The sequence below is a fragment of the Eulemur rufifrons genome, chromosome 1 (genome assembly GCF_041146395.1).
Source record: "Eulemur rufifrons isolate Redbay chromosome 1, OSU_ERuf_1, whole genome shotgun sequence".
Classification (NCBI taxonomy): Eukaryota; Metazoa; Chordata; class Mammalia; order Primates; family Lemuridae; genus Eulemur; species Eulemur rufifrons.
In genome coordinates, this window is record NC_090983.1 from 2,462,195 (window position 1) to 2,487,660 (window position 25,466).

The 25,466-nt window shown below is 48.6% G+C and overlaps 1 protein-coding gene across 2 annotated transcripts; it reads right to left on the reverse strand.

Moving 5' to 3' along the window:
• Positions 1–4,687: 4,687 nt before the first annotated feature.
• ASB1 (ankyrin repeat and SOCS box containing 1) lies at positions 4,688–21,277 on the reverse strand. 2 transcript variants are annotated; one of them, XM_069465556.1, is made up of 5 exons: positions 21,199–21,277; positions 16,022–16,163; positions 14,637–14,939; positions 6,467–6,852; positions 4,688–5,239 (listed from the first exon to the last, which is right to left on the reverse strand). In XM_069465556.1, the coding sequence occupies exons 1-5, from the start codon at positions 21,245–21,247 to the stop codon at positions 5,112–5,114; spliced, it is 1,008 nt and encodes a 335-aa protein (XP_069321657.1). In that variant the 5' UTR covers positions 21,248–21,277; the 3' UTR covers positions 4,688–5,111. The 2 variants fall into 2 exon arrangements, with proteins under 2 accessions (XP_069321657.1, XP_069321668.1); XM_069465567.1 differs by lacking the exon at positions 14,637–14,939.
• Between the last annotated feature and the right edge of the window lie 4,189 nt (positions 21,278–25,466).

The window sequence follows — 25,466 nt, forward strand, 5'->3', positions numbered from 1 at the left end:
TGCCTAGGATTTACGTGATCTGTTCCATACCTCACTGTGCACTTCAAAGTCTGCATGCTCCCCTCTGTGGAATTCTGCTGGGACACGAATCCCACCAACCATTTAGGCATGACGTAAACTATTTTATTTCACGCTGTGGGAGTCAGGCTTGGAGGAGGAAGAAGGGAAGTGAGGCATAGTGGGAAAGGAGGTCATGTGGCCAAAACAGGCAGGCACTGTTCCAGGAGTGCAATCCAAGCCGGCAGGGACTCCAGACCCCTGGAGGTCAGGACCAGTAATCGAGTGCCTGGCAAGTAGGCAAATACGGAGGCAGAAGCCTACAGCCCAGCATCAGAAGCCCCCCGACTAGTGCCACTGCCAACATTCAGGGGGTGCCACAGACTCCCAGGGCCTGAGCTAAGGGGCAGTCCTCACCAAGGAGGCCACACAAACCTCCTGTGAGTGTCTCGCAGGGATCCGGGGGTGGCTAGAGGCCCATCACCACAGGGATGTTTGCACTTCCTAAAACTGCAGTGACCTCAGATCTTGTTCTTGGCCCATGAGGCAGTGGAAATGCTATGATACCCTTCACCAGGGCACAGGCTGTTTAAGAATCCAAGGAGACTCTCTCACCAATACATAAACATACCCTATAGCTAGACCGTGGTTTCCTGACTTTGGGATTTCAGAGACAGGCAAACTTAAAAAGAAATTCAAGAGATCGACAAAGAGCAACCAACATTTTATTCTGCGACCAAGAGCATTTCAAAAAGCAAAAGTATTGCCCTGTTCTGTCACTGTCATTATATAAAAGGACATTCATCATCCAAATTAGGAAGAAAATAATCTTAGAATAAAAGACAATCCTTCAGGTTGAATAAATTTGACTTGTTAAAGTATTTACCATGTTATCCCCATGCGTCTCCTGCACGGAGCCCTCCGTGCCAGTGCTGTGCTGCAGGCCACCAGGCCCAAGGTCCAGCCCAGGTCTCCCAGGCCCTGCCAGCACTGCAGCACCTCGCATGCACTTCCTCCGAGAAGAGGGACGACGGCCATCACAAGGACAGCAGTTGGCACGTGCACAGACTGCTCACGTCCAAAGTGCTTTCACACGCACGCGCATCCTCTCAGGTGACCACACAAAACCCCGCGGGGAAGGCACAGCAGGAAACCCTGTCCCCACCTAAAGTGGAGCCTCCACTGTCAACAGGGACTGACCCAAGGCCATGCGGCAGTGACAGTGACAGTGAAAGCGACAAGGCACAGGCCAGCGCCCGCCCTCTCGGGCAGATTTTCCCTTTGTTTATCCTGTGCTTGCTGTATGTTCCTCTCTTTCTCTCACAACTTTTTATTTGAAAAAATCAATTCATGGAAGAAGGAAAATAAAACTTAAAATGATGGCATTTAAGCCAGATACCAGAAATGTAGTCAATATTAGGAAATTAAGAATTGTCCTCTCTTTTTAAAATTACCTGTTTAACAAGTGCATTTTTGGCTAAATTTTTCAAATGTCAAAACAAAACACCAAAGAACAAGCATTGCTGCCTCAAATACTTTCCTGGAACAGGCAGAGTATAAATAAATAAATAAATACATAAATAAGACAAGTAATATGAAGAGTCACAGAATGTGACATTGATGGTTCTGGAGAAATATATCTAAATACTCCCCCCTCCAGGACTCTGAAGCTGAGTTCTCAGAGGTATCAACACTGCCCACCCCTGACCCCGCCAGCCTGGCCCGACCATTCACGGCAGCCAAGGCCCAAGGCCAGCAGCCGCCCCTGGGAGTGAAAACAGACACTCCTGGGTGGGCTGGGGGCAGCGTCCAGGCTCCTCCCCGCAGGTCCCTGGAGCCCCTGTCCCGTGGAGGGCCCTGGGCCAGCAGGCAGTAACCTCTCAAGGGCCACCACAGTCCCTGGCTACTTGGGCGCCCCAGGGCTTAGAAACATGATTTCATAAAGTACTCAGACAGAGAGGGTCACTCTCTCCTGTTCTGTATCCCATCCTTGCCAACACAAGGGAAGGGAGCATTGTAAAGCGTCACTAATAACAAGGAGGAGTGGCCTTAGTCACCTACACTGTTTTCAGATTCATGTTTGGCAGCTCTGAAATTTCAAACAAAAGGCTGAACTTTCAAACAAGAGGCAGAATCTCAAAGTTGTTAGGATTCTGAGAAAATTATCAAAGGCTGGCTTGAATAAAGAGGAAGCTGGGGCCCGCAAGGCGGCGGCTCACACCTGTAATCTCAGCACCGTGGGAGGCTGAGCCAGGAGAATCGCTTGAGCCCAGGAGTTAGAGATCTGTCTCTAAAAAAAAAGAATTTTAAATTAGGCAGGCATGGTGGTGCATGCCTGTAGTTCCCGCTACTCAGCAGGCTGAGGCAGGAGACTGCGTGAAGCCAGGAGCTTGAGGCTGCCGTGAGCTATGATCGTGCCACTGCACTCTAGCCTGGGCAACAGAGCAAGATCCTGTCTCAAAAATAAATAAATAAATAAATAAAACAAAAAGGAGGCTGAGCAGTCCTCTGCAAATGAAGAGCTGAGACCCCAGACACCTGCAGACCAGCTGGGGTACACCACATACCAGGAGGGACCAGGAGAGGGACCATCCTCTGGCTCATTCTCTCCCCAGACACATTATGTCCCTGGCCAGGTTTGAGCAAGGCTCAACTATAAGGATCAACTCAGTCCATTCCTCCAGAGAGAGCACGGGAAATGGTTCCCTCTCTAAGACACAAGCCCTGAACTGAGCAAAGAAACATGACGCCCACTCTGCCATGCCTGGGCCCTGCCTCTGCACAGCCGGGGGGTCACACCAGCATGCTCGTGCACGGGACTCCCGCACAGGCAGCATGCCCAGGTGCTGCTTTCCAAAAGGTCCGACAACAGAGCCACTCTCCTACCACGAGGAGGGCTGGGAAGGCCTTGTCCTTAACAGACCTTTGCAGCAACACTCAGCAGGGCAGACTCAGAGCAGGCTGTGCACCCACGACACAGCTCACCTGGAGAAAACCTGCCCTCCTCTACCCTGAGCCAAAAGGGCAGTAAGAAGAAGGGACAAGAGTTGGGAAGAGCTAACCAGTACTCCAGTAAAAGCTAAAGTACAGCAAACTAACCACCCACTCCAAGAGCCCTCTCTCAGCCCTACCAAGGTGACAAGCCACTGCTTACAGATCTCTAGTGACCAGAGGTCCCTCCAGAGTGACCCAGCCCACCTGTGGTCCTGCCCCAGCCACAGCCCAGTTTTGAGTGCCACAAAGAACACCCCTAAGCCCTCTCTCCCGGTCTAAAGCCCCTGCAGCACTTGGCTCGGGCTGTCATGCCCCTCACCAGCCACCCCTCCTGCAGCTCCTCCCCTCCCTTAGGAAGACCCTTCTGACTTCAGGAGGACCCAGTCCCAAGCTCCCCTTAGGAACAGCACATGGCCCGACCCCGGGCCTCAGAAACCCAGCCCACATCTACACAACTATCACGCGTGGAACAGTATCACTTCAGCTGCACAAATGCCTGCAGTGATTGCATTTTCCCCTCTCAATGACTCCTCTTCCCCTCAGAACTGCACACACGCACACCCGGGTCCGCGTGGGGTTCCAGCACAGAGCCCATCTACGACACACGAGGTGGGGGTCTGGAATGCCATTCTCAAGCTGCAGACTATAATGGTCAGACACTGCTTGTCTGGTCAGCTGAAACACATAGTAATGCTAATAATTACATAAAATAATATCATTAATTCAATTTTTACAAATAGGATTTCTCTTATTACAGAAAATCATAACACAGATTTGAAATCTGCTCGTTCTTCACTGTTTCTGAGGTCTAGAATCACCACGGGTCCACACAATGGCCCTCACAGGCTTCATATGACAAAATGCGATTTCACTGGAAATAAAAGCCACATCAGCCACTGGCCCACCTGCCAATGACCTTCATTCCTGGCTGCACAGGCCAGGGTGTGAGAATAAGCCCACCCGCACAGCCAAAGACAACTGTGACGATGACCCAGGTCATCTCTCTCCCCTACCGCCCCCCAGACAGGCTGGGGAAAGACTTCTGACCTCGCTGCTCTCCCCTCCCAGATTCTAAGAGCAGCTGCCAAGACCAGTGAAGAGCAAGCAACCCCCACCAGACGTTCTGTCCACTGGACACCAAGCAGCTGAAAGCCTGGAACCATCCAGAGGACCGCGTGAACTTTCCACTCTCTGGTGTGTGTAGGGACAAGACAGCGCCCCAGCATTTCCTCCTCCTACTGACTGGCAGTGATCGCTGCTGGAACGGTCCCTGGTCCCAGGGAAGGCAGTCGTTTACTGGCTAGTTCAGTGTGGGCCTCCTAAAATCAGCCCCTATCTGGAAGCTCCCTAAAGGGAAATGGCAGAAGACTATGACACCTCTTGGCGTGACGTGAGGCACAGCAGGTATCGGAACAGGTACTGCGTCGTGGAACTCTGCACCTATAGATTCTGGGCACGTGCACGGACTGGCTTTGGGGTAACAATCTGTGCGGCCAGGACACCATCCCTGAATGAGGACAGCTCATGGGACAGCTCCATCGGAGAGCGCGAACACTGAAGTGGCGAGAAAAGGTGTGTGTGACCAGTGCATGTGCTACTGAACCCCAGGAGCAGGGAAAACAAACTAGCAAATTCATGAACTGCATTTCTGTTCTCTACTTTGCTTACCAAAACTCCCTGTTCATTTACATTTTAGAAGGCTTTAATTGAACAATTAAATTGAGAAGTAGAAAAATAAATAGAAGTACAGTTTTGGAAAGTGCTAGGAGTCTTCCCTACAGGGACTATTAGCAGGCCTCCTACCTCAGCCTATACCTGCACACATTTCACAGCCCACTTCATCACGATGCGACTGTGAAAATTCAGAACAGAGATATTTAGGAAGAACAAAATTAAGTTTCGTAAGAGCCTCTTGACTGACGATGACCCAAGGGGTGTTGAAGGCCCCGGCACCTGAGATGAAATCACAGTCCATGAGAACAAGCCCATTTCATCTTTACCGACAGCCGGCCGGGACGCAGTCGGCCACACAGGATATGGTGCACAGGGTGCAAGAATCGGCGTCTGTTTTCACTGCAGATCACCTTCTCCCTCACTGTCATCAACACTGCACTTGAACTCTACTCATAAAGCAGAAACTTCTTTATGGGGTCTGGCAGAGGCAGCGAGGGAATCAGATGAAGGCGGTGTTTGCCAAGAGCTCTTCTCACAGCCACACGGCACAGACTCAGCAAGGACCTGGGAATCCCTGGGAGCCGCAAGGAGAAAGAAGGAGACAGAGGGAGAAGGTTAGTTCCTACCCTAACCCAGAAGACTGAAGGCTGGTTATGACTAAGAGCCAGAATACACTAATGCTCACTGCCAACCTCCCAATTTTACAGTGAGGAGGGTCTTGTTCTCTCTTCCTTCCATCCGAGGATGAGCAAAACCTTCTCAGCCTCGTTCACCTGGGGCGTCAGCTCACTGGGACAGTGTCTCCTCCCTCAACTATGTTTAATGCCCAGACAAGGAAATAAGAGTTGACCAGTAAAGGCCCCGACAGGTGTGAGCAACCAATCCCCCCTCTGTCAGCCTCTTCTCTTGGTCAATCCCTACACTGCAAGGGAGCCTGGGGAATGCGGGCCGAGCAGCAGGTGGCAGGGACAGGCCGACGATTTTGCTCCAGGTTAAAAAAAGCCTAACCAAGTCTCTGCCTCAGTGAGGAGGGTGACAAGTGACACAGTCATGAACATAAGCTGCTTTTTCTATCAGTTTGGTTCCCAATTGACCGTTAGCCAACTATTTTTAAGAATGCTAAACAAGAGCATGTTTTAATGAACTATTTAGGGAAATCCAGTAATTAAAGTTCTGTGGATGCCCTCGAGACCCAGATTGGGAGGGGAATGTGTGGGCGGGAGGTCACAGAGGATGCACAAGGTCAATCTCTGAATCCCAGAGACAGCCTCTGATCACAAGACCAAACCACAGATCAATTCCAAACTCTCACACTATCGATTTATTAATCCTTAACAAAAATCTTTCTTCATAAATAAGAAAACTATGGACTTCACTGTAACCAAAATTAGACATCACAGAATCCAAAATAATGGTATTTAAGTGGAACTTAAAGGGAGGTGAGGAATCCTAGAAAATGGGCCTGCGACTTACTTGTGTTAAGGCCTCATTTATAAACCATGTACGAAAGAAGTCACTGTCTCTAAGAATTTGGGTCACAAAGCAGAGCAAAAGGATAAAGAGAATATAATTCTAGGAACTCTGAGAACATACAGGCACTTTTACAGATTTCCTGGTAACAACCCTTGGTGTCTAGGAATTTTAAAAGAAGATCAATCTCAATAACCATTCTGGAAAATCACCAGTCCTAACTGAAGATTCTGGCCAAATGCTTAGAGGTTGTTGTTTTTTTTAATTACTACATCTTGATTCATTCAATCCACTCAAACAGACAAGTCAGAGCTGAACCCAGACCACTTACTTCTGGCCTCTTTAAAGACCTGCAAGGCCTCCGGGTCCACCTTCCTTCTGCCTCTTGACTCTGGGCCCAGTGATTCCCACTTCACCAGGTTCAGGTTGGCTCCAAAGTCTACCAGCAGGCTCACGAAGGCTGCCTCACAGCCATGGCGCAGGACGGCATCCATGACACACCCGGGGGAGCCCCTGTAGAACCCCTGCGTGTTGACAGGACCATTGCAGTTGAAGTCGGGGTTTGCCCCAGCCTGAAGGAGCAGCCGGAAGCACTGGAGGTTGTGGTAGGCCGCGCTGATATACAAGGGACAGACGACGAGGGAGGTGAGGCGCCGGGAGAAAGGGGGCTGGACATCAGGAGTCAGGTGGTGGTTGACATCAACGTCAGCACCGTACCTGCGGAGAGAGAGCGGAAGTCAGACCTGCAGCGGACTAACCACAGTGCACAAAGATTCCACAGCCACCCTCAGGAGGGCCTCAGTTCAGTGACGCCGGGAGCTACTGGGGACTCCACAGACCACAAATAGCTTCATCATTTCCAGCAAGACAAAGTAGCAGGAAAAATTTGGAATCCACTTACGCAAAAAAAATTCCTAAGGGAAGCCTTCAAACTTTTAAAGGTCCAAAAATCCTAAAGCTATTTACACTATTTCAGTGCAAAAAAAAAAAAAAAGGAAAACTTCCAAATTCATCTGATGAAATTGGCACAATAATAATCCCAAAACCTAACAAAGACCACACCATAGAGAAAAACTACCAACTAATTTCACTTATGAGTATCAATTTAAAAATCATCAATAAAATATTGGCGAAGAGAATCCTAAAGTATATTGAGAGAGCAATATACCATGACCTCATGGGAGTTACTGCAAGGGTAGTTCCAATATTAGAAACTGCATGAGCAGAACCCACTATATAATGGAACTAAGGGGAAAATCCCCTGATTATCTCTTCAGAAGCAAAAAAAAAAAAAAAAAAGGCATATAACAAAACTCAACAGTAATGTATATTTAGATATACTCAATAAAATAGGAAGTGATGGCTTTTCCTTAACATGATAAAATATATTCTCTCAACCCAGAAATCAGCACCGCACTAAGTGGGGAAATGCTAGAGGCACAGACTCCCACTTTCCAGCCTCCTGTTTAACACGGGAGCTGAAGGTATCAGCCGGGGTGACTATGCAAGAGAAAGCAATTAAATGAGTAAGATTAGCAAGGAAGAGGCGAAACATTCCCTATTTTCAGAGGATACAATTATATGTCTACAAAGCCCTAAATAAGCAATATAGGAAAACAACTAACTAGCAATGAGAGAATTTATTAAAGTAGCAGTCATAAAATCAATAGTCTTCATACATACAAGTTCAAAGATAAGATGGAAGAGAAGACCACATTTATGATAGCAAAATACATTTAAAAATGACATATCTAAGCATAGGTTAACAATTAATGTCTAATATTTGCATAAGGAAAATGATAAAATACTAATGAAAGTCACAAAAGTAGACCTAAAAGAATGAAAAGTCATACCAAAGTTTTGGATAAGAAGACCCAATATCTTTAAGATGTCAATTTTCCATTAAGTTTTTTAATAGATCAAAACACCATTTATTTTATAAAATACTTATAGAAGGGCTACCTGCCCCCCATTAAAGCTTTGCTTTTTCATCTTGTTTGATCTTCTAAATGAACTTTATAATCAACTAACGTGGCTTCAGGGACACTGTTTTTATGTATCTATATTTGTAATCAAATTATTTCATTCTAGGACTGGAATTTTCATTTATAAAATAAACTTAGGGAAAATTGACCACTTAAACCAAACCACATACAAAAATTTAGTATACAGTGAAGGCAGCATCTCAAATAAATGGGGGGGGGGGGGGCGGCGGGCGGGGGCTGGACTTTTAACAAGTGTTTTTGGGATAACTGAATATCCATATGGAAAGAGGGAAAATCAAATCCATTCATCACAGCATACACCAGAATAAATTCCAAATCGATCTAAATTTAAAATGTAAAACATGAAACCATAAAGTAGGAGAAAACTTCTAAGTAAAATGTGCCTAACTATAACACAAAATACAGAAATAAAATGTTTTTAACATGAAAAATCTTTTTAAAAAAACTTTCTTTTTTTTTTTTTTTTTTGAGACAGAGTCTCACTCTGTTGCCCAGACTAGAGTGAGTGCCGTGGCATCAGCCTAGCTCACAGCAACCTCAAACTCCTGAGCTCAAGGGATCCTCCTGTCTCAGCCTCCCGAGTAGCTGGGACTACAGGCATGCGCCACCATGCCCGGCTAATTTTTTCTATATATATTTTAGTTGGCCAGATAATTTCTTTCTATTTTTAGTAGAGACAGAGTCTCGCTCTTGCTCAGGCTGGTCTCAAACTCCTGAGCTCAACCGATCCGCCCACCTCGGCCTCCCAGAGTGCTAGGATTACAGGCGTGAGCCACCGCGCCCAGCCTAAAAAAACTTTCACATGGCGAAAATAATAACATAAGCAAAGTAAAACAATAAAGGAAACACTGAGGAAAATGTTACAACGGGTTAATATCCTTAACATATAAAGAGATTCTAAAGGAAAAAGATCAACAGTCCTATAGAAAAATGAGCTGAAGAGGGCAGTTGTGGGAATGGCTTTTAACCATATGAAAAGATGCTCAGCCTCACTCACAACAAAAGTAACGCAAATTACAACACTTACTACACTAAGGCCAGGTGCAGTGGCTCACGCCTGCCTGTAGTCCCAGCACTTTGGGAGGCTGAGCAAGGCAGGAGGATCACCTGAGGCCAGGACTCAAGACTAGCGTGGGCAATGTAGCAAGACTCTGTCTCTACAAAAAATTTAAAAATCAGCTGGGTGTGGTGGTGCATGCGTATAGTCCCAGCTACTCGGGAGGCTGAGGCAGGAAGATTGCTTAAGCCCAAGAGATCAAGGCTGCAGTGAGCTATGATCGGGCCACTGCACTCCAGCCTGGGCAAAGAGCAAGACCCTGTCTCTTTAAAAAACAAACAAAAAAAAAAAACCTACCTTGAGATACCACTTCTCACCTATGACATTGGGAAAAATCCAAAAGTTTTTTGTCCAGGTTGTAAAGAAACAGGAAGTCTCGTTCATTACTGGGGCAATGCAAAATAGAGCAACCCCTGTGGAGGGGAATTCAGCAACTGCTAGCAAAATTACACATATATTTACCCATTGACTCATCAATCACAATTCTTAGGATCTATTCCCCAAATACATTTGCAAAACTATGAAAAGACGTACATACAAGGCAACTCATTAAAGCACTACCCATAATAGCTGAAAACGGGAAACCATCCACATGCCACATGTCCATCACAGGGGGACCGGCTGCGTGAACTACGGTTCATCTGTACGAAGCCGCACTGAGCAGCTATGAAAAGAGATGAGAGATGAGAAGAGTCACTATCTACTGCTCTGGAACATCCTCCGGAGCACACTAGTCAGTGAGAAAAGCAAGGTGACGACAGTGTGCAGTAAGCTGCTGTTTATCTGAGGGAAGGAGGTTGCACAGTGTTGAGTGTGTGTGTGTGTGTGCACAAACACCCAGACACATATATGCATTTGCTTATTTTTAACAATGGAAGGATAAACCACAGAACTTTTACAATGGTTATTTATGGGGAGCGAGAGAATAGGATGAAGGATAATATACCCTGCTTTATACAAACTGTATAGATATTTTATGTTGTACAACAAAATTAAGTAAAAAGGAATCCCTAAAAATTAAAAACAAAAAGAAACAATGAACCAACTGCACACCGAGCTGGTGCGGTCACGCACTGCCTGCAAGGACGGCTCTTTTCAGGCACATTCAGCATCCAGACTCACACAGTTACTAACAGCACTGACACCTCCCAGCATCAGATCCACTTAGAAGGACCTGGGACAGCAAGCACTGTCACCAGCAGGGCAGCTTCACACAGCTCTTTGCAACAGGCAGGCACACGCACAGTGAGGTGATCCCTAGGGCTGACCCCTCCCGACCCCCATTGACAGCCAGATGTGAGGAAACAGATCCCACACAGGGCAGGCGCAGGAGCCACCTGCCTTAGAAGCTTCACTCTCCACCAGAGAGAATCTCTAAACAACTCTACAGGCAGAGCTTCACTGCCCATGTCACTGCACTCAGAGATGCCAGAATATATCACTTTCTATCACACATTTAGAGTTCCCCCGGCCAGGTGCAAACTCCCACTCATTTTTACTTTAAACAGGGGTCAGCCAACTATAGCAGGGAGGACAGCCTGGCTCAGAGGGTCAGAGTCCTGGAAAAGTGAGGAGGTGCCTGCCAAGGATGGCCACTTGGCATGGGTAAGGGGCAAGTGCGGGAACGGAACAGCAAAACAAGACTGGTTCTGTGGTGGCGGGCGGCGGGGGGGAGGGGGGAACCTAACACAAGTAAATATGGTGAAGACAAGGGGAACCAGGTTCCTTACTGTGAAAGGAGAACAGTAAATGCAGAAAGGGAAAAAACTCAGATGAACCTTGTGGTGTTAGACGAATTAGGGGTATCCAGGTGAACGCCTGTCAATGTATACATAGAAACAGAAATATGGTATGCATGTATAACCTTAGCTTGATCCAGTAAGGGTCTGAAAACACTGACAACCCAAAAGCAATAAGCGCTCGTAGCGTCCAGATCGTGGTTTCTACATACCATTCTTCACTAAAAGAAACCAGGACTCCTTAGAGAAATGACTTACGCTAGGACTGAGACACGTCAACATACAAGATGAGCCTAGAATATCTTGTTATATGAGAAAGTAAAGAACTGCTCAAAGAATGATGGGGACATGTCAAATGGACACAGAGATGGTCTGAAGCAGCTACCAGTAGCCCAATCTGAGATCATTTGAGCATTAAAATAAGTAACAATAATAATGGAGTATAATTCATTGGATAATGTAAGAAACCATGAGTCTATACTAACATAAACAAATAAATGACCAAATTAAAAATTTGAGATGAGGAATAGGACATACACATGGTTGCAAAGTACCTTTCCACAATATACTCACTACTTTCAGAGGGAAAATAATAACTTTACATTAGGGAAACTGGCAAGTGACACCTTAACCAAAAGAACAAAGTGAATATCAGCAATGGAACAAAAAGAGGTAAGGAGAACACAGCCTCACTTCATGAGACTCCTGCCTGAGATCGTTACCTCCCTCTAATTTCAGTAAACATTAGACAGCACCTGTTCTCTTGAGCTTTCATTGGCCCCAGATGGTCCTGCAATGTCTCACAAGTTCTGTCATCGCCTAAGTATTTCATTCGAAATAGGAAATGGCAATAGGTAGGAAGCAATGGTAAGAGGACCGGACAGACAGGGGTCCAGGGAAGACAGAGAGCATGGTTTTCCACGCCTTCATACAAATGGCTGGCCAGCAGTCACAGCCAGCAATCGCGCTGTGTGACGGCCTCTTCAGCACCTCTCTGAGTAGCCAAAGAAATTTTCCCCTGGAACCGAAGCTGCTGTCTTTAGGCAGCAAAGGCCTGAGGACAGGCACACACACCAACATGCTGTCATGACAGTGAAGTTTCCAGTATAAATGCAAACAGCACCCATTCTCCAAGACAGTCTAGGAGTGACCGGAGAAACATTCTGAAACACGTATGATACTAACCAGAAACTGGTATTTCATTTCATACACTCTACCAATTAAGAAAAGGAAAGCAAGATTTCAAGCAGTGGTATTTTTTTCTCCTTATTCTTAGGTACATGGCTTCCATGTTCCATTTGTAATTTTGGGCAATATGACAATCTGGAATTAGCTGAGCTATGGGAAAGGTAGCCCTCATAAAAATATACTGGATAAGATCCAGTTAATTTTAATCCTGAATATTTTCCAAATTCCTCTATTGCTTTTAATATCACTGGCAAGGAACCACTGGGACAACTCAACAAACAAGTATAACTTTTGCACATACAGAAATACCACACCTTACCTTTTTTCTAAAACATGAGCAACATATAGTAAGGGAATTTACAAGTAACAAAATGGAGGTTACTTACAGAGGGACAGAAAATCACAACAGTGAAAGACGAGAACCCTGCCTATGAGGGAAATGTCATAGGGAAGGCAGGAGCGAAGTTCAAATTACTTTCAGGTATTATCTGTTCAGCAGCTTAAACATATCACTCAGATTTTCCAAAAGTCAATTATTTGGAACACAGAAACTTTTTAGTAGACTGTGTTCTTGGTACCTCATTATAAAAGTAATGTCCTGTGCTCCAGTGAGGGAATAGGATGTCCTAGTAATGTTTTCTCAAGAAGGGCATCTGTCCGTGTTTCTCAGTCAAGCCTGCAGGTAACTCAAAGCAGTTGTGCATCATGAATTGACTGAAATGTCCAAAGGGATTTCTGGAACTAAGACAAATTTCATTGATTGATCCTACTCAAAAACATTTCCAAACTAATGACTTACATTCTCCAAGATGCAAAGAGATGAGACTGAGGTGTTTTAATTTATCATGCTAGAAATCCTTAAAAAGAGGAAAAAAGCCTCACAGCTTTTTCATCCTCTAATACTGCAGTCCCCAACCCCTGGGCCAGGGACCAGTACTGGTCTGTGGCCTGGTAGAAACCAGGCCGCCTGAGCTCTGCCTCCCCTCCCCACCCACCAACTCCTCCATCTGTGAAAAAACTGTCTTCCATGAAACTGAGGAACCAGGCCACACAGCAGGAGGTGCGTGGTGGGTGAGTGCTCAAGCCATCACCGGCATCACTGCCTGAACTCCACGCCCCCCACCCCCACCCCCAGATCCGTGAAAAAATTGTCTTCCATGAAACCGGTCCCTGGTGCCAAAAAGGCTGGGGACCACTGCTCTAATGTCACAACCTTATCACTCTCATTTATCTTCCAAAAGGCCAACTGTATAGTTATTTATCACATAAAACCTTTCAATGGGATAAAGATATTCTCAGTATTTAATTTAAAAACCACGTGCTGTGCTGGGCAAAAGGAATGCCAAGGTCCCAGCTCTTCAGAACCCCCCTGAAGCTGGGAACCACAGAACCCTTACCCAATCCCTCTCAATACTGAAAAATTTCACTGACAACCAGCCACCTAAACTGCACCCGCCCAACACACAGCAATCTGGACTCCAGAGCAGGGACGGAGAAAAGCGTTTGAAACAGGAAATGGCGATACGTAGAACTGCCAACTTCCTTTGGTAGAAAGAAGTCACTGGAACATGAAAAATGAAAACAATCTACTTCAAACAGAAGACATAAAGGTAACCATTAGTATATTAAAATAAGACATAAGCCTTCCAAAATAGTGGAAGGGGAAAGCAAAGAAAACACAAATCATGGAACAAAAGATATCAAATAAAGGAAATAGCTGAGAAACAGAAAGATGAAAGAAATAGATCTTAACATTGGCTATAGCAACCAAAGAATCCCAGACAAATAGTTCCACGTGAGCACACAAACTACTTAAACTGAGATCAAAACCAAACATTACACAACTTCTCTCTAAATTTTCGGTAGATCAATGGCAAAAATGTAAAAAAAAGAAAAAAATAGAGAGAGAAGGACTCTGAATAAAATAATTTAGGTTAACATATTGTAGTACATGCAAATAAAACACCCACGGTCACGTACTTTGTTTCAAGCATCCAAATGATGTAGTTTGACGTTAATAAACAATAACTTAAAAAACTCAAAGAATCTCCAAAATGGAAACTATATGGTTCATGCTATCTGAGCACAATAAAATAAAATTAGAAGTTCATAAAAAATGTTATTAAAATTTTCTCCTCCATAACTCTAAGAACAAAGGAAATCAACTTCAATTACAGCTGTTTAAAAAATAAGGAAAAGGCTTAGAGGACATTGCCAAACCTACAGTAAAAGGTAAATTTATTAATTTACCTTTCATTACCTTGAAATTGTACATTATTAATCAAGAAAACAATGAATAAGCATTCAACTCAAAAAATTAAGAAAAATGGAAAACAAAGATAAAAATAGATATAAACGAATAAGCAGAAAAATAAAAGAACTGATAAGGCCAAGAAGTCATTCCTTTAAAAAGCTAGCAAAATAGACAAAGCCCCTAAAAACTCACTTTCAAGAGAGGAAAAAAGCAAACGCAGAGAAGAAGAGAGGAGGCCGTGGCGCCGCGGCACTGACCTGATGAGGGCCTGCAGGATGTCCGCCCTGCCCACGCGAGAGGCATGGTAGACCGGGGTGCTGCGATGGTGTCGGCTTCCGTTGGGGTCAGCGCCGGCTTCGAGAAGGATCTGGGCGCTCTCCAGGTGCCCGTTCACCACAGCCACATACAGGGCGGTCTGTCCCTTCACATCCACCAGATCCACCTCGGCCCCCTTCCGAATAAGGAAGTCCACACAGCTCCCGTGGCCTGCAGTGGCTGCGATTCGCAGAGGCGTGCAGGGGAGCCAGCCACAGCACCAGACAGACTTCTCATTGATGCGGCTGCAGAAGGAACACAGGGGAGCTTGTGAGAGGCAGCCCGGGAAAGGGACAGGCTGCTCTGGACCCGCTCATACTGACACATGGAACCGTCTCCCTGAGGAGGGCAGTCCCTCAAACAGTCATCCCTCTGGTTAGCAGTGCCCCCGCTTGCGTGCTGCTTTCTGAAACGCTTTCCATCTCTACCCTGCTAGACCCGTGCACGGCGGGGCGGCATTAGGAGCCCCGTTCTCGGGAGGAGGGAACTCGAGGCACAGGCAGAATGATCAGCAGTAGAACTAAGATCTCTGTTCTCAGATGTGCTGCCCCGTGGTCCAGAGCGCTTTCTTCTACACAGGAGGGAGGGCCTGCCCAGGAGGCAGTGCAGGACAAACAGCACACTTACCTGAGAGTCCGCCCAGGGTCCCCAGGCCCCTCTTCCCAAGTTACCACCTGTGACGACCTAAGAGTGGGCCTCTCTCTGGGCCTCAGCATCCTTACCGTGACCACTACGGTTCCCCCATCTCTGACACAGCACGAATGACAGGCTGAATGCGTCACTAAGGTGGCATGGGGGCCACACTCTTGGCCAACAGCAGCGGAGGGAAACTGTCCAGACTCAGCTCTCAATGAATGTGACAATCAGACTGCAACTACCGGGACCCCCGACCCATCCAGTCAGCAACCGAAGGCCAGTTCACCGCACGCTCCCTGTGTAACCCCGAGCAAAGCTTGGGGATGCAGAGCACTGGGCGGGAGGCATCTCCTCAAACCAGCCCTCAGGATTCCTCCTTCAGCTGTGCATCGCTCTGACTGGCCAAGAAAGTAGAAGAATGTGCCAAGATCTCATCACCAAAGAAATAATAGCAACAGAAAACACAAAGGTCAATGACAGAACTGGACCTGAACTCAGCTCTCCCCACCCACACTATTGGGACATCTCCTACAACTCTGACCATGTTTCCTCCATCTCCACTTGGCTCCCGTCCTTGAAAACTGGAACACATTCCTCCCAGCATCAGGGTCTTCGTCTGCAGACTGTGGCCTCAGCTTCGCGCAGACCCACAGGGGCCCAGGACCTGCCCCAGCCGGGCAGTGACGCTCACCTCCGGTAGCTCTCCTCTTGCAACAGGCTCCTGAGAGTCTGCAGGTCCCCCACGTAGGCTGCATCGTGGAGCCTCGTGTCCTCACAGTGCTCCAGCGGATGGTCACAAAACTGCTCCCGCAGCCACTCCTTCAGATTACGACCTGCACTGGAGAGAGGGGGTTCCTGTCAGCTGGGGGAGACCTGGCCAAGGCCAACCAAAAGGGGGAGCCATCTGCACGAGCACTTCCTCTCCGAGCCACCGGGGTACTTTCAAAGTCCTAAGAAATACATCACAGAAAATGGGAGAACATTTCCCTTATGAAACAAGTACATTCCTGACACCAACCCTGACAATTTTTAAACAGCTGATGGGGATGGCAGACTATAAGCTAAACCTAATTTAAGAATACAGAAGCCAAAGGAGGATCACTTGAGCCCAGGAGTCTAAGGTTGCAGTGAGCTACGATGACACCACTGTACTCTAGCCCAGATGACAGAACAAGACCCTGTCTCAAAAACAAATAAATGAATGAATGAATACAGAAGAAGCCAAGATCCTAAACAAAATATTAGCAAATTGTGGATGTGTACAGTAGCTCAAACTTGTAATCCTAGCACTTTGGGAGGTCGAGGAGGGAGGATCGCTTGAGGCCAGAGTTTGAGATCAGCCTGAGCAACATAGTGAGACTCCCGTCTCTACAGAAAGTAGAAAAATTAGCTGGGTGGTAGTGGTGCGCACCTATAGTGTCAGCTACTCAGGAGGCTAAGGCAGTAGGATTGCTGGAGCCCAGGAGTTTGAGGTCACAGTGAGCTACAATGACAGATGACACCAATGCACTCTACCAGGGGCAACAGAGCGAGACTGTCTCAAAAAAAAAAAAAAAAAAAAGCTAGAAATGATTAAGCTTAGTAAGAAAGGCATATCAAAGCCCTGACAGGCTGACAACTAAGCCTATTACACCGAACAACTAAGTTGTGAATAAAAAGATCTTGATGGAAATTAAAAGTGCTACTCCAGAAAACACACAAATGCTAAAAAAGCAAAACAGCCTTATTGCTGATATGCAAAAAGTTTTAGTGATCTGGATAGAAGACCAACCAAGCCACAACACTGCCTTAAGCCAAAGCCTAATCCAGAGCAAGGCCCTAACTCTCTTCAATTCTGTGAAGGCTGAGAGAGATGAGGAAGCTGCAGAAGAAAAGTCTGGAGCTAGCAGAGGCTGGTTCATGAGGTTTAAGGAAAGAAGCTGTCTCTGTAACATAAAGCACAAGGTGAAGCAGCAAGTGCTGACGGAGAGGCTGCCGCAGGTTATCCAGAAGATCTAGCTAAGATCATTGATTGATAAACAGATTTTTTATTAAGAGAGAATTGAGTCAGTAGAAAGGAAGACAGTAAAGATGCAAGAGAAAGGGAATAATACCTAGAGAAGGGCTCAGAAGAGAAGGGACCGAGATAACAAGTGGGACAAGAGATTTTCAATGTAGACAAAGGTCTCCTATCGGGAAAAGATGCCATCTAGGACTTTCATAGTTAGAAAGGAGAAGTCAATGCCTGGCTTTGAAGCTTCAAAGGACACACTGACTCTTTTGTTAGGGGCTAATGCTCTTGGCGACTTTAAGTTGAAGCCAATGCTCATTTACCATTCTGAAAATCCTTCTGCCTGTGCTCTATAAATGGAAAAACAAAGCCTGGATGACAGCACATCTGTTTACAGCATGGGTTACTGAATAATCTAAGTCTAATGTTGAGACCTACTGCTCAGAAAAAAAGATTCCTTTCAAAATATTACCGCTCATTGACAATGCACCTGATTACCCAGGAACTCTGATGAACGTACAAGATCAATGTTTTCATGCCTAATATGCAGAAACAACATCCATTCTTCAGCCCGTGGATCAATAAGTAATTTTGACTTTCAAGTCTTATTATTACTTAAGAAATATATTTTAAGGCTATCGCTGCCACACATTGCGATTCTTGCAATGAATCTGGGCAAAGTAAACAGAAAATCTTCTAGAAAAGATTTACCATTGTAGATGCCAATGAGAACATTCATGATTCACGGGAGGTCAAAATACCAACATAAACAGGAGTTTGAAAGAAGCTGATTTTTTATTCCAACCCTCATTGATGACTGAGGGGTTCAAAACTTGAGTGGAGGAAGGAACCACATATGCAGCGGATCCCAAGAGAACTAGGATTGTAAGTGGAGCCTGGCCAGGCGCGGTGGCTCACACCTGTAATCCCAGCACTTTAGGAGGCCAAGGCAGGAGGATCACTTGAGCTCAGGAGTTCATGACCAGCCTGGGCAACAGAGAGAGACCCTGTCTCTACAAAAAAATAAAAAATAAACAAAAAAAGAGGTGGAGACTGAAGATGTGACTGAATTGCTACAATCTCATGATAAAACTTGCATGGATGAAGAGTTGCTTCTTATGGATGAGCAAAGAAAGTGGTTTCTTGAGATGGAATCTACTCCTGGTGAAGACGCTATGAACATTGTTGAAATGACAACAATGGATTTGGAGAATCACATAAACTTAGTTGACAAAGCAGTGGCAGGATTTGAAGGGACTGACTCCTATTTTGAAAGAAGTTCTACTGTGGGTAGCTACCAAACAGCATTCCACGCTACAGAGAAATCTTTCATTAAAGGAAGAGTCAATCAGTGCAGCAAACTTCACTACTGTCTTAAGAAATTGCCACAGCCAATCCAACCTTCAGTAAACACCACCCTGATCAGTCAGCAGCCATTAACATGGAGGCGAGACCCTCCACCTGCCAAACAACTCACTGAAGGCTCAGATGACTGTTAGCATTTTCTAGCAGTAAAGTATTTTTAAAATAGGGTATATACATTTTTTAGACATAATGCTATTATTGTATACTTAATAGACTGCAGTATAGTGTAAATATAACTTTTATATGCACTGGGAAACCAAAAAATCATGTGACTCACTTTATTGCAATATTCATTTACTGCAGTGGTCTGGAACGGAATTTGCAATACCTTCAAGGTACGTCTGTATGTGATAAATGGGGATCAACATCACTGAGGATGGAAAAGAGCACTCAACAAATGGCATTTGTACAATTAGAGACCCATTTGGAAATAACTGAGTTCTTTAGCTCACACCATAACCTGAAATAAACTCCAGTAGATTAAAAATTTTATAAAAATAATTACACAGATAGTTGTGTAAATAAGGAGCATGAACTCAGACTACTTGGATTCAAGCCCCTGCCCTGCCCTGCTGTCCTGGCACGAGACCAAGCACACAGTTATAAAGCACACCCCTCCATGAGTAGGATCTTTCCAGACACTGAAGTTGCTTTTTATATTCAAATCAAATCTCTTTTGAGTATTTCCTGTACACATGTCTAGACCACAGTACAACAGGAGCGATTGAGTAAGTGTCCTTGCCCTCTAGGATATGACAGTTCATTGGCAGAGGTCAGACTAGCCACAGGCTGTGTGGGCTGGACAAGGTCCACAAACACATGGGTCCCTCAAGCTCATCTCACACCTAGACCTGCGGCAGATCAACAGGCAGATGTATCCAGCCTGGGAACAGCCCTTTAAGCCACCACGCCGGTCCTCCTTCAGTCATCATCCTCCACTGTAATTATACAACAGTTGCCACTACAATAGGATGAAAACATTCAAAGTAGGAGTGGAATGGACAGCTTGAGGTGTAGGGCAGTAACTGACAGGTGCGTGGGAACTGTGGGACTTTTGCTGAGTCCTCCTCCACCCCCAGCACCCACCCCACTGCCTCTGCACAACCTTCCCCTGGCCCAGCTCAGTGCAGCCCCAGAATCTTCGCCAGCTCCAGATTCAAAGGCAACTTCAAGTTTGTTTTGCTAACCAGCAACTCCAATGACAACACAATTCCCCAAGATAGAACTTAAGCATTAACTGAGTATCTGTTGCCCCTCCACCCTAGACCTGATGCACACTGAATAACAAAACAGCACCGCACATAGACATAAAAAGGAGCCATGTGCATAGGGGAAAGCCAGCGTTTCTTCCTCTCTGTACTGAGAAGTAGCTATCAGTCCTCTTCCAACTGAACACCTCTCATTCCATCTCTCGCTCTCCCATGACATGACATGCCAGACCCTAAGGTCCTGGCTGTCCCTGAAGTCAATGTCAATGTCAACCAAGGCCCAGGGTCTTAGGTGCTTTGTCTGTCTTGTTCTGGTCACTGTGGTATCCTCAGCTGGGTCCAGCCAACAGTAGGTCCTCAATAAATTGTTGAATGCACAAATGGAGGGAGGCGGGAGGCGAGAGGGAGGGATGGATGGATGAAAAGGCTACTTGCACCAGTCTCCAAGTCAATCTTTTGAGAGGTTTTGCACACTTAAGAGAGTAATAAACGTCTCAATTTATCACTAAGAAGGAGTAATAAAATCTCTGGAGAGGAATCTCTCCAAAAACACCGATGAGCATGTAAAGTAAAGAGCCCAGGAAGGCAATGGCAAACCAGCAAGCTCAAAAATTGGGCAAGGAGGGAATCCCACAACGGGACCCGACACTTTCCCTGCCAATTCACAGATGCATGGCAGGAGTATTTCCAGGTGTAGGCCCTGAGCGAGATAGCTATTTTGGGTGGTGGGTGTGAGCCTTCCTAGCTGCTCTCTGCTGGTGGGCCAAGGGCCCCTGGACATGCTGTGTCACTGACAAGCTCGCTGAGGACGGCGTCACCGCTGTCCCCTTGTCTGTGGGGGGTGAGGGGCTGCCCCGCTGTACCACCCCAGACATGCAGTGAGGGGTGGAATGGGGAAACGGCCCTGCCCTCCCGAGGGCTGACCTCCGGGGGGCTTTCCTGATGGCTGCGCTCAGAGCTGACCCGCGTCCTCTGTTTACAGTTGGAGTCATATCCAATCTGCATCAGCTAACGCGAAGGCAGTTACAATGCAAGTTCCACGGGAAAGAAAATCTAACACCAGGCAGTTCACGCAGGCCGAGGAGGAGTGGACGCGCCCGTGGCGGGGTCGCCCCGCATAGCTGGCCGCCCCGACGCGACCCCGGCGGCGGGCCGAGCCCCTGGTGGCCCCGTGGGCCTGGGCAGCCCGAGGCGAGGACGCGGGGCCTCGGCCCGGGCGCAGCTGCCCGGTCCCTCGTCAGGGCCGCCGAGCCAGCTCCCGCTGTCCCCACACGCCCCGCGGCCCAGCGGCCGCGCGCACGTTACCTGCGAACCCCAAACCGACCCGCCCGTCGGGGCCGCCGCCCTCCGCCATGGGTGCTGCGGCCCTCGGCCAGCCGCAGCCCACCGCCCACCACTTCCGGCGCCGAGGGCAGGGGCCGCGTCGGGGGCGGGCTTCCGGCGGCGCGCGCCCCTTCACTGGCTTCCGGTGCGCTGGGCCTCCGCTTCCGGCCTCGGCGCCCGGCCTGAGGGCGGACGCCGCCTGCGTCTGGCGGGGTTCGGGGACAGCCGCTGCCTGCGGGCGCCGCGCTGCTGTGTGTATGAAGCAGAAGGGGAAACGGTGCACCTGGGGCGGAGCCTAACGCGCCCGTCCCGGGAGTCCTGGTGGGTTGGCCCCTCCCCCCGCGAGGGGGCGTGGCTTTCCCGGGCGTGTGCCGCATGGGCCACTCGGGCTGGAATCGGGCCGGGCTGGAATCGGGCCGGGCTGGAGGGAGTCTGGTGCGCGGTGCCCGCCGCCCAGCCCTGCCCGGAGGGTAGGGGCGAAGGTGCGGGCCGGACCGGGCCGTTGCACCTGTTCCTCGCAGCGGGTGCTACCGAAGGCCCACCGCGGGCTGGTGTCGCAGCACCCCGTGGTACTGGGGAATGCACCCCAAAATTCCGTCGGTGAGACCACGAGTCACGCCTGTATCTGATTACAGCCCAGTGCCGGACTCAAAGTGTGTTGAATAAATGAAGTGACCAAACGTGTAACCTTTCCTGCACTCCCCGAATTTCATATATGGCACCATTGTCAAAACCACACGTGTCCATCTTGGTTCTTAGGCGTGGATTCCCTGGGCTCCTGAGCTAGAGAAGGCTTCAGACAGGACTACGTGAGAGAATGAAGAGGACCCTCGGGTTCTAGAGGTGGAGTACAAGATACAGCAGGACCTTGAGAAGCTGGGAGGCCCAAGCCCACAACTGTGCGTGTGACTTACTGGCTCGTCCTTGTGTTACAACACACCAGATTGGAGTAGGGAAGCCACGCACGTGGGGACCGGCAATTAACAGGAGCAGCCCCTCAGATGCCCATGCTGAGGCTGGGTGAGACCACCTGGGTGCAGACCTGGCAGGCCCTGCGCGGTGTTTTTTGGTGGGGGAGGGAGTAGGACGTTCCTTGCGGTAGTGCTTGGGCTTGATAACAGAGAGCACAGGGGGTGCTTGGGCTTGATAACCGCAGAGAGCACCACTGGCACGAGGGACGGGTGATGCCAATGATGCAAGAGCCAGGGTGTGCCCAGCCCACTGGCTGTCCGCCATGGCGGCACAGCGGGAACTCCTGGAGCTTCACACCACTGAAGCCTGAAAACGACCCAAGTGTCCACGGATAGATGAATGGACAAACAAAATGCCGTACATCCATACGATGGAATAGTATTCAGCCTTAGGAAGGAAGGAAATGCTGCTGCGTGCTGCACATGGATGAACTCTGAGGACATTATGCTGAATGATAAGCCAGTCACAAAAAGACAACAGTACTGTCTGATTCCACTTCTGTGAGGTCCCTAGAGTAGTCAAATTCATAGAGACAGAGTGGAGTGGTGGTTGCCAGGGGCTGGAAGAGGGGAAAGGAGAGTTATTTAATGGGGACGGAGTTTCATTTGGAGAAGATGAAAAAGTTTTGGAGATGGGTTGCACAACAATGTGAATTGTGAATTTATTTAAGTGTACTGAACTGTACACTTAAAAGGGTTAAAATGGTAAATTATATATTTTGTATATTTTACCACAATTTTTAAAAAATGTAAAAAAAAAAGAGAGATTCTGATGCAGTGGCTCTGGGGTATGGCCTGAGCATCAGGGTTGTCCACAGCTCCCAGGTAGTTCTAACAGGCAGCCAGGCTTCAGAGCCACGGCCGCTGCACCGCCTTTCCTGGTCCTAGTGGGCCCAAAGTGAATGTCACTGATTGTCAGCAGCCTGACAAGGCATTAGATGGCCTGCACAGAGCCTCACTCCCGTGCCTGCGACTCTACCTCACCGGACTCTGGGGTCCTGTCTCTCCTTGAGGAGAGTGTGTCCTCAGAGCAGCAGTACTGGCAGGGGAAGGACACTTTCTCGCTGCCCCACACTCTGCCAACACCGTCACCCTCATTTCTCAGGACTCTGAGGTGGGGGAGGCCCAGCGCCACGCCCGAGACCACACAGCCTGCAGGTGGCCAGGCCAGGACTCACACCCGGGACCGTCTGGCCCCACAACCTGTCTCTCCCTCAGGCCTGACCTCTCCAGGGTCCTCCTTCCTCCAGGTCCTTTGAGCCCTTAAGACCCACAAACAAAGGGACAGTCAGTCAGTGCTGGAGACAGGATTAACTTGGGTCATGTCATCTACAACCAACAGGAAAGTGCCAGCGCCGTCCCAGCCTGACAGACACAGGTCCAGAGCCACCTCAGGCAAAGTGGGGAGCTGCCTCTGTCCCCTTCCAGGTCCCAGTGGCTCCAGCACTTCTTCCCACCATAAAATCGCCCATCACCTCTGGTTGCCATCTGGTGGCCCAGCCCTCCCTCACTACCTCACGTCCCCCCCCAAAAAAATCCAGTGTCCCCAAATGACCCCTCCTTGGAGTCTAGCCCAGTCTTTCTGGGGGGTAACTGGGCAATCTATCTAAAGCGTAAAATGTTCACAACCCTTAATCAGGAATTTCTCTTTGAGGCATTTATTCAAAGGAAATAATCAGATGTATGAGAGATTTAGCTACACAGGTGCTTGTATAGCACAATTTTTATAACAAAAATGCCCAACAATAGGCTTTCTGGTTCAGGAGGTCTGGGAAGGGGCCAGGACTCTATGATTATGGAGCCCCTGGTCCCTCGACCTTCCCTCAGTGCGGGGAGCCAGGGTCCCCTCTGGAAACATGGCAGGCATGTGGGGGGTAGAAGCCTGAGCCCTGCAGCTGCGCTCCGGTGAGGACCCTGCCAGGGCTTGGGTGAGCCTGCCCTGCTGCCAGCTCCGCCCCACAGCTCCAACTCCAAGTTCCAGGCAGGACTAGCACTAGGGACCTCCTGGTCCTGGGCCCGTGGGCCTGTGTCTGGGACACCTCCTCCAGGAGGCCTCAGCGCTCTCTCGTCTTTTGAAGGCTCTCCTTTGCCACCTGCACCCCTTCCTTCAGGTTCAGCAGGGGAGGCCATGAGGCGAGGGCAGATTGCCGAGACTCTGGGCTTTGCCATTGCTCTGCAGACCCTGCCCAGCCCAAGACTCAGAGCCCGCGCAGAGAGGCAGGGGGTCTGCCCCAGGGAAGGGAGGCAGATCCACTTCTGGCTGAGTCAGCAGAACAAGGGGACTCCTCCAAGCATCAGTTCCGTCCCTGTAAAATGGGGACGATAATTCGCACCTTGCAGGTTTTGTAAAGACACAAGTTCCATACAAAGTGTCACACGCTTCCCAGTGCAGAGAGAGCCTCAGAACAAAGTAGGTATCAGTGCCAGCCTGGCTTTGCTGAGCAGAGGACAGTGCCCTCTCCTGCCCCGACCAGCTCCGTCCCAAACGGAGGCCAGCTTCCTTCTCTGCCCAGCTAGGAGAGGAGCATGGCTGAGAGCCAGAGGCAGTGTCCCAGCAGGGGCTGAGCCCCGGGCTGGGCAGGAACGCGGGGTAGGAAGGCCAGGGTGTCACTGTAGCCCTGGAAGCTCTGTATAACCCCCCCTCCCACAGCCAGGTCGGCCACCACCTGGATGTGGCGTAGCCTGGCATTGGGGGACCCAGGGGACAACCAGGTAGCCCAGCAGCCAGAGACTACTGAGGACAGTGTAGACCCTGGACCCATAACCCACTAGGCTGCCCTGGGAGCCCTGCCAAGTGGGTGCCCTCTCGAAATGTCCCACAGGCATTCTGCTGTCTCCCTGGTGTGACTGAAGACTCCATGGCCATCGGGAGGCCACAGCGAGCCCTCCGCCCTGGCCTGCTCTTCTCCTCACCCAGCGCCTGTGGAAGGCACCCACTGTGCCCTGGTCGCCATGAGCAGGACTCGGGGGTAAGGAAATCTCTGCCCCAGACGTGGGGGAAGACTCCCTGGGAGCAGGAGTCAGCAGAGGCAGGAGATTCTTAAAGAGGGACTCCCCCACCCCAGGGTGACCAAGGGCCCACTTTGCCCAGGACTGAGGGGGATCCAGAACACAGAACTGCCAACTTTAAATCCAGGGTAAGTGGAGACCCTGTTCCACCCTTGGGACTGCCCCCTGCCTCTCTTCCCACAGCAGCACGGAGTCTCTGAGCTGGCCCCACCGTTCCCCCCTCAGCACCGGGTTAATTTTGCCAGATACAAAATGTGGTCTCCATCACTC

Bases quoted from the DNA above. Each gene is read 5' to 3' on its own strand.
- ASB1 (XM_069465556.1), bottom strand. From the start codon at position 21,247: ATGGCGGAGGGCGGCGGCCCCGACGGGCGGGTCGGTTTGGGGTTCGCA. The intron at 16,164-21,198 runs GTAACGTGCGCG...TCTCCAGTGCAG, and splicing joins GGTCGGTTTGGGGTTCGCAG to GTCGTAATCTGAAGGAGTGG. The intron at 14,940-16,021 runs GTGAGCGTCACT...TTCCTTCTGCAG, and splicing joins CAAGAGGAGAGCTACCGGAG to CCGCATCAATGAGAAGTCTG.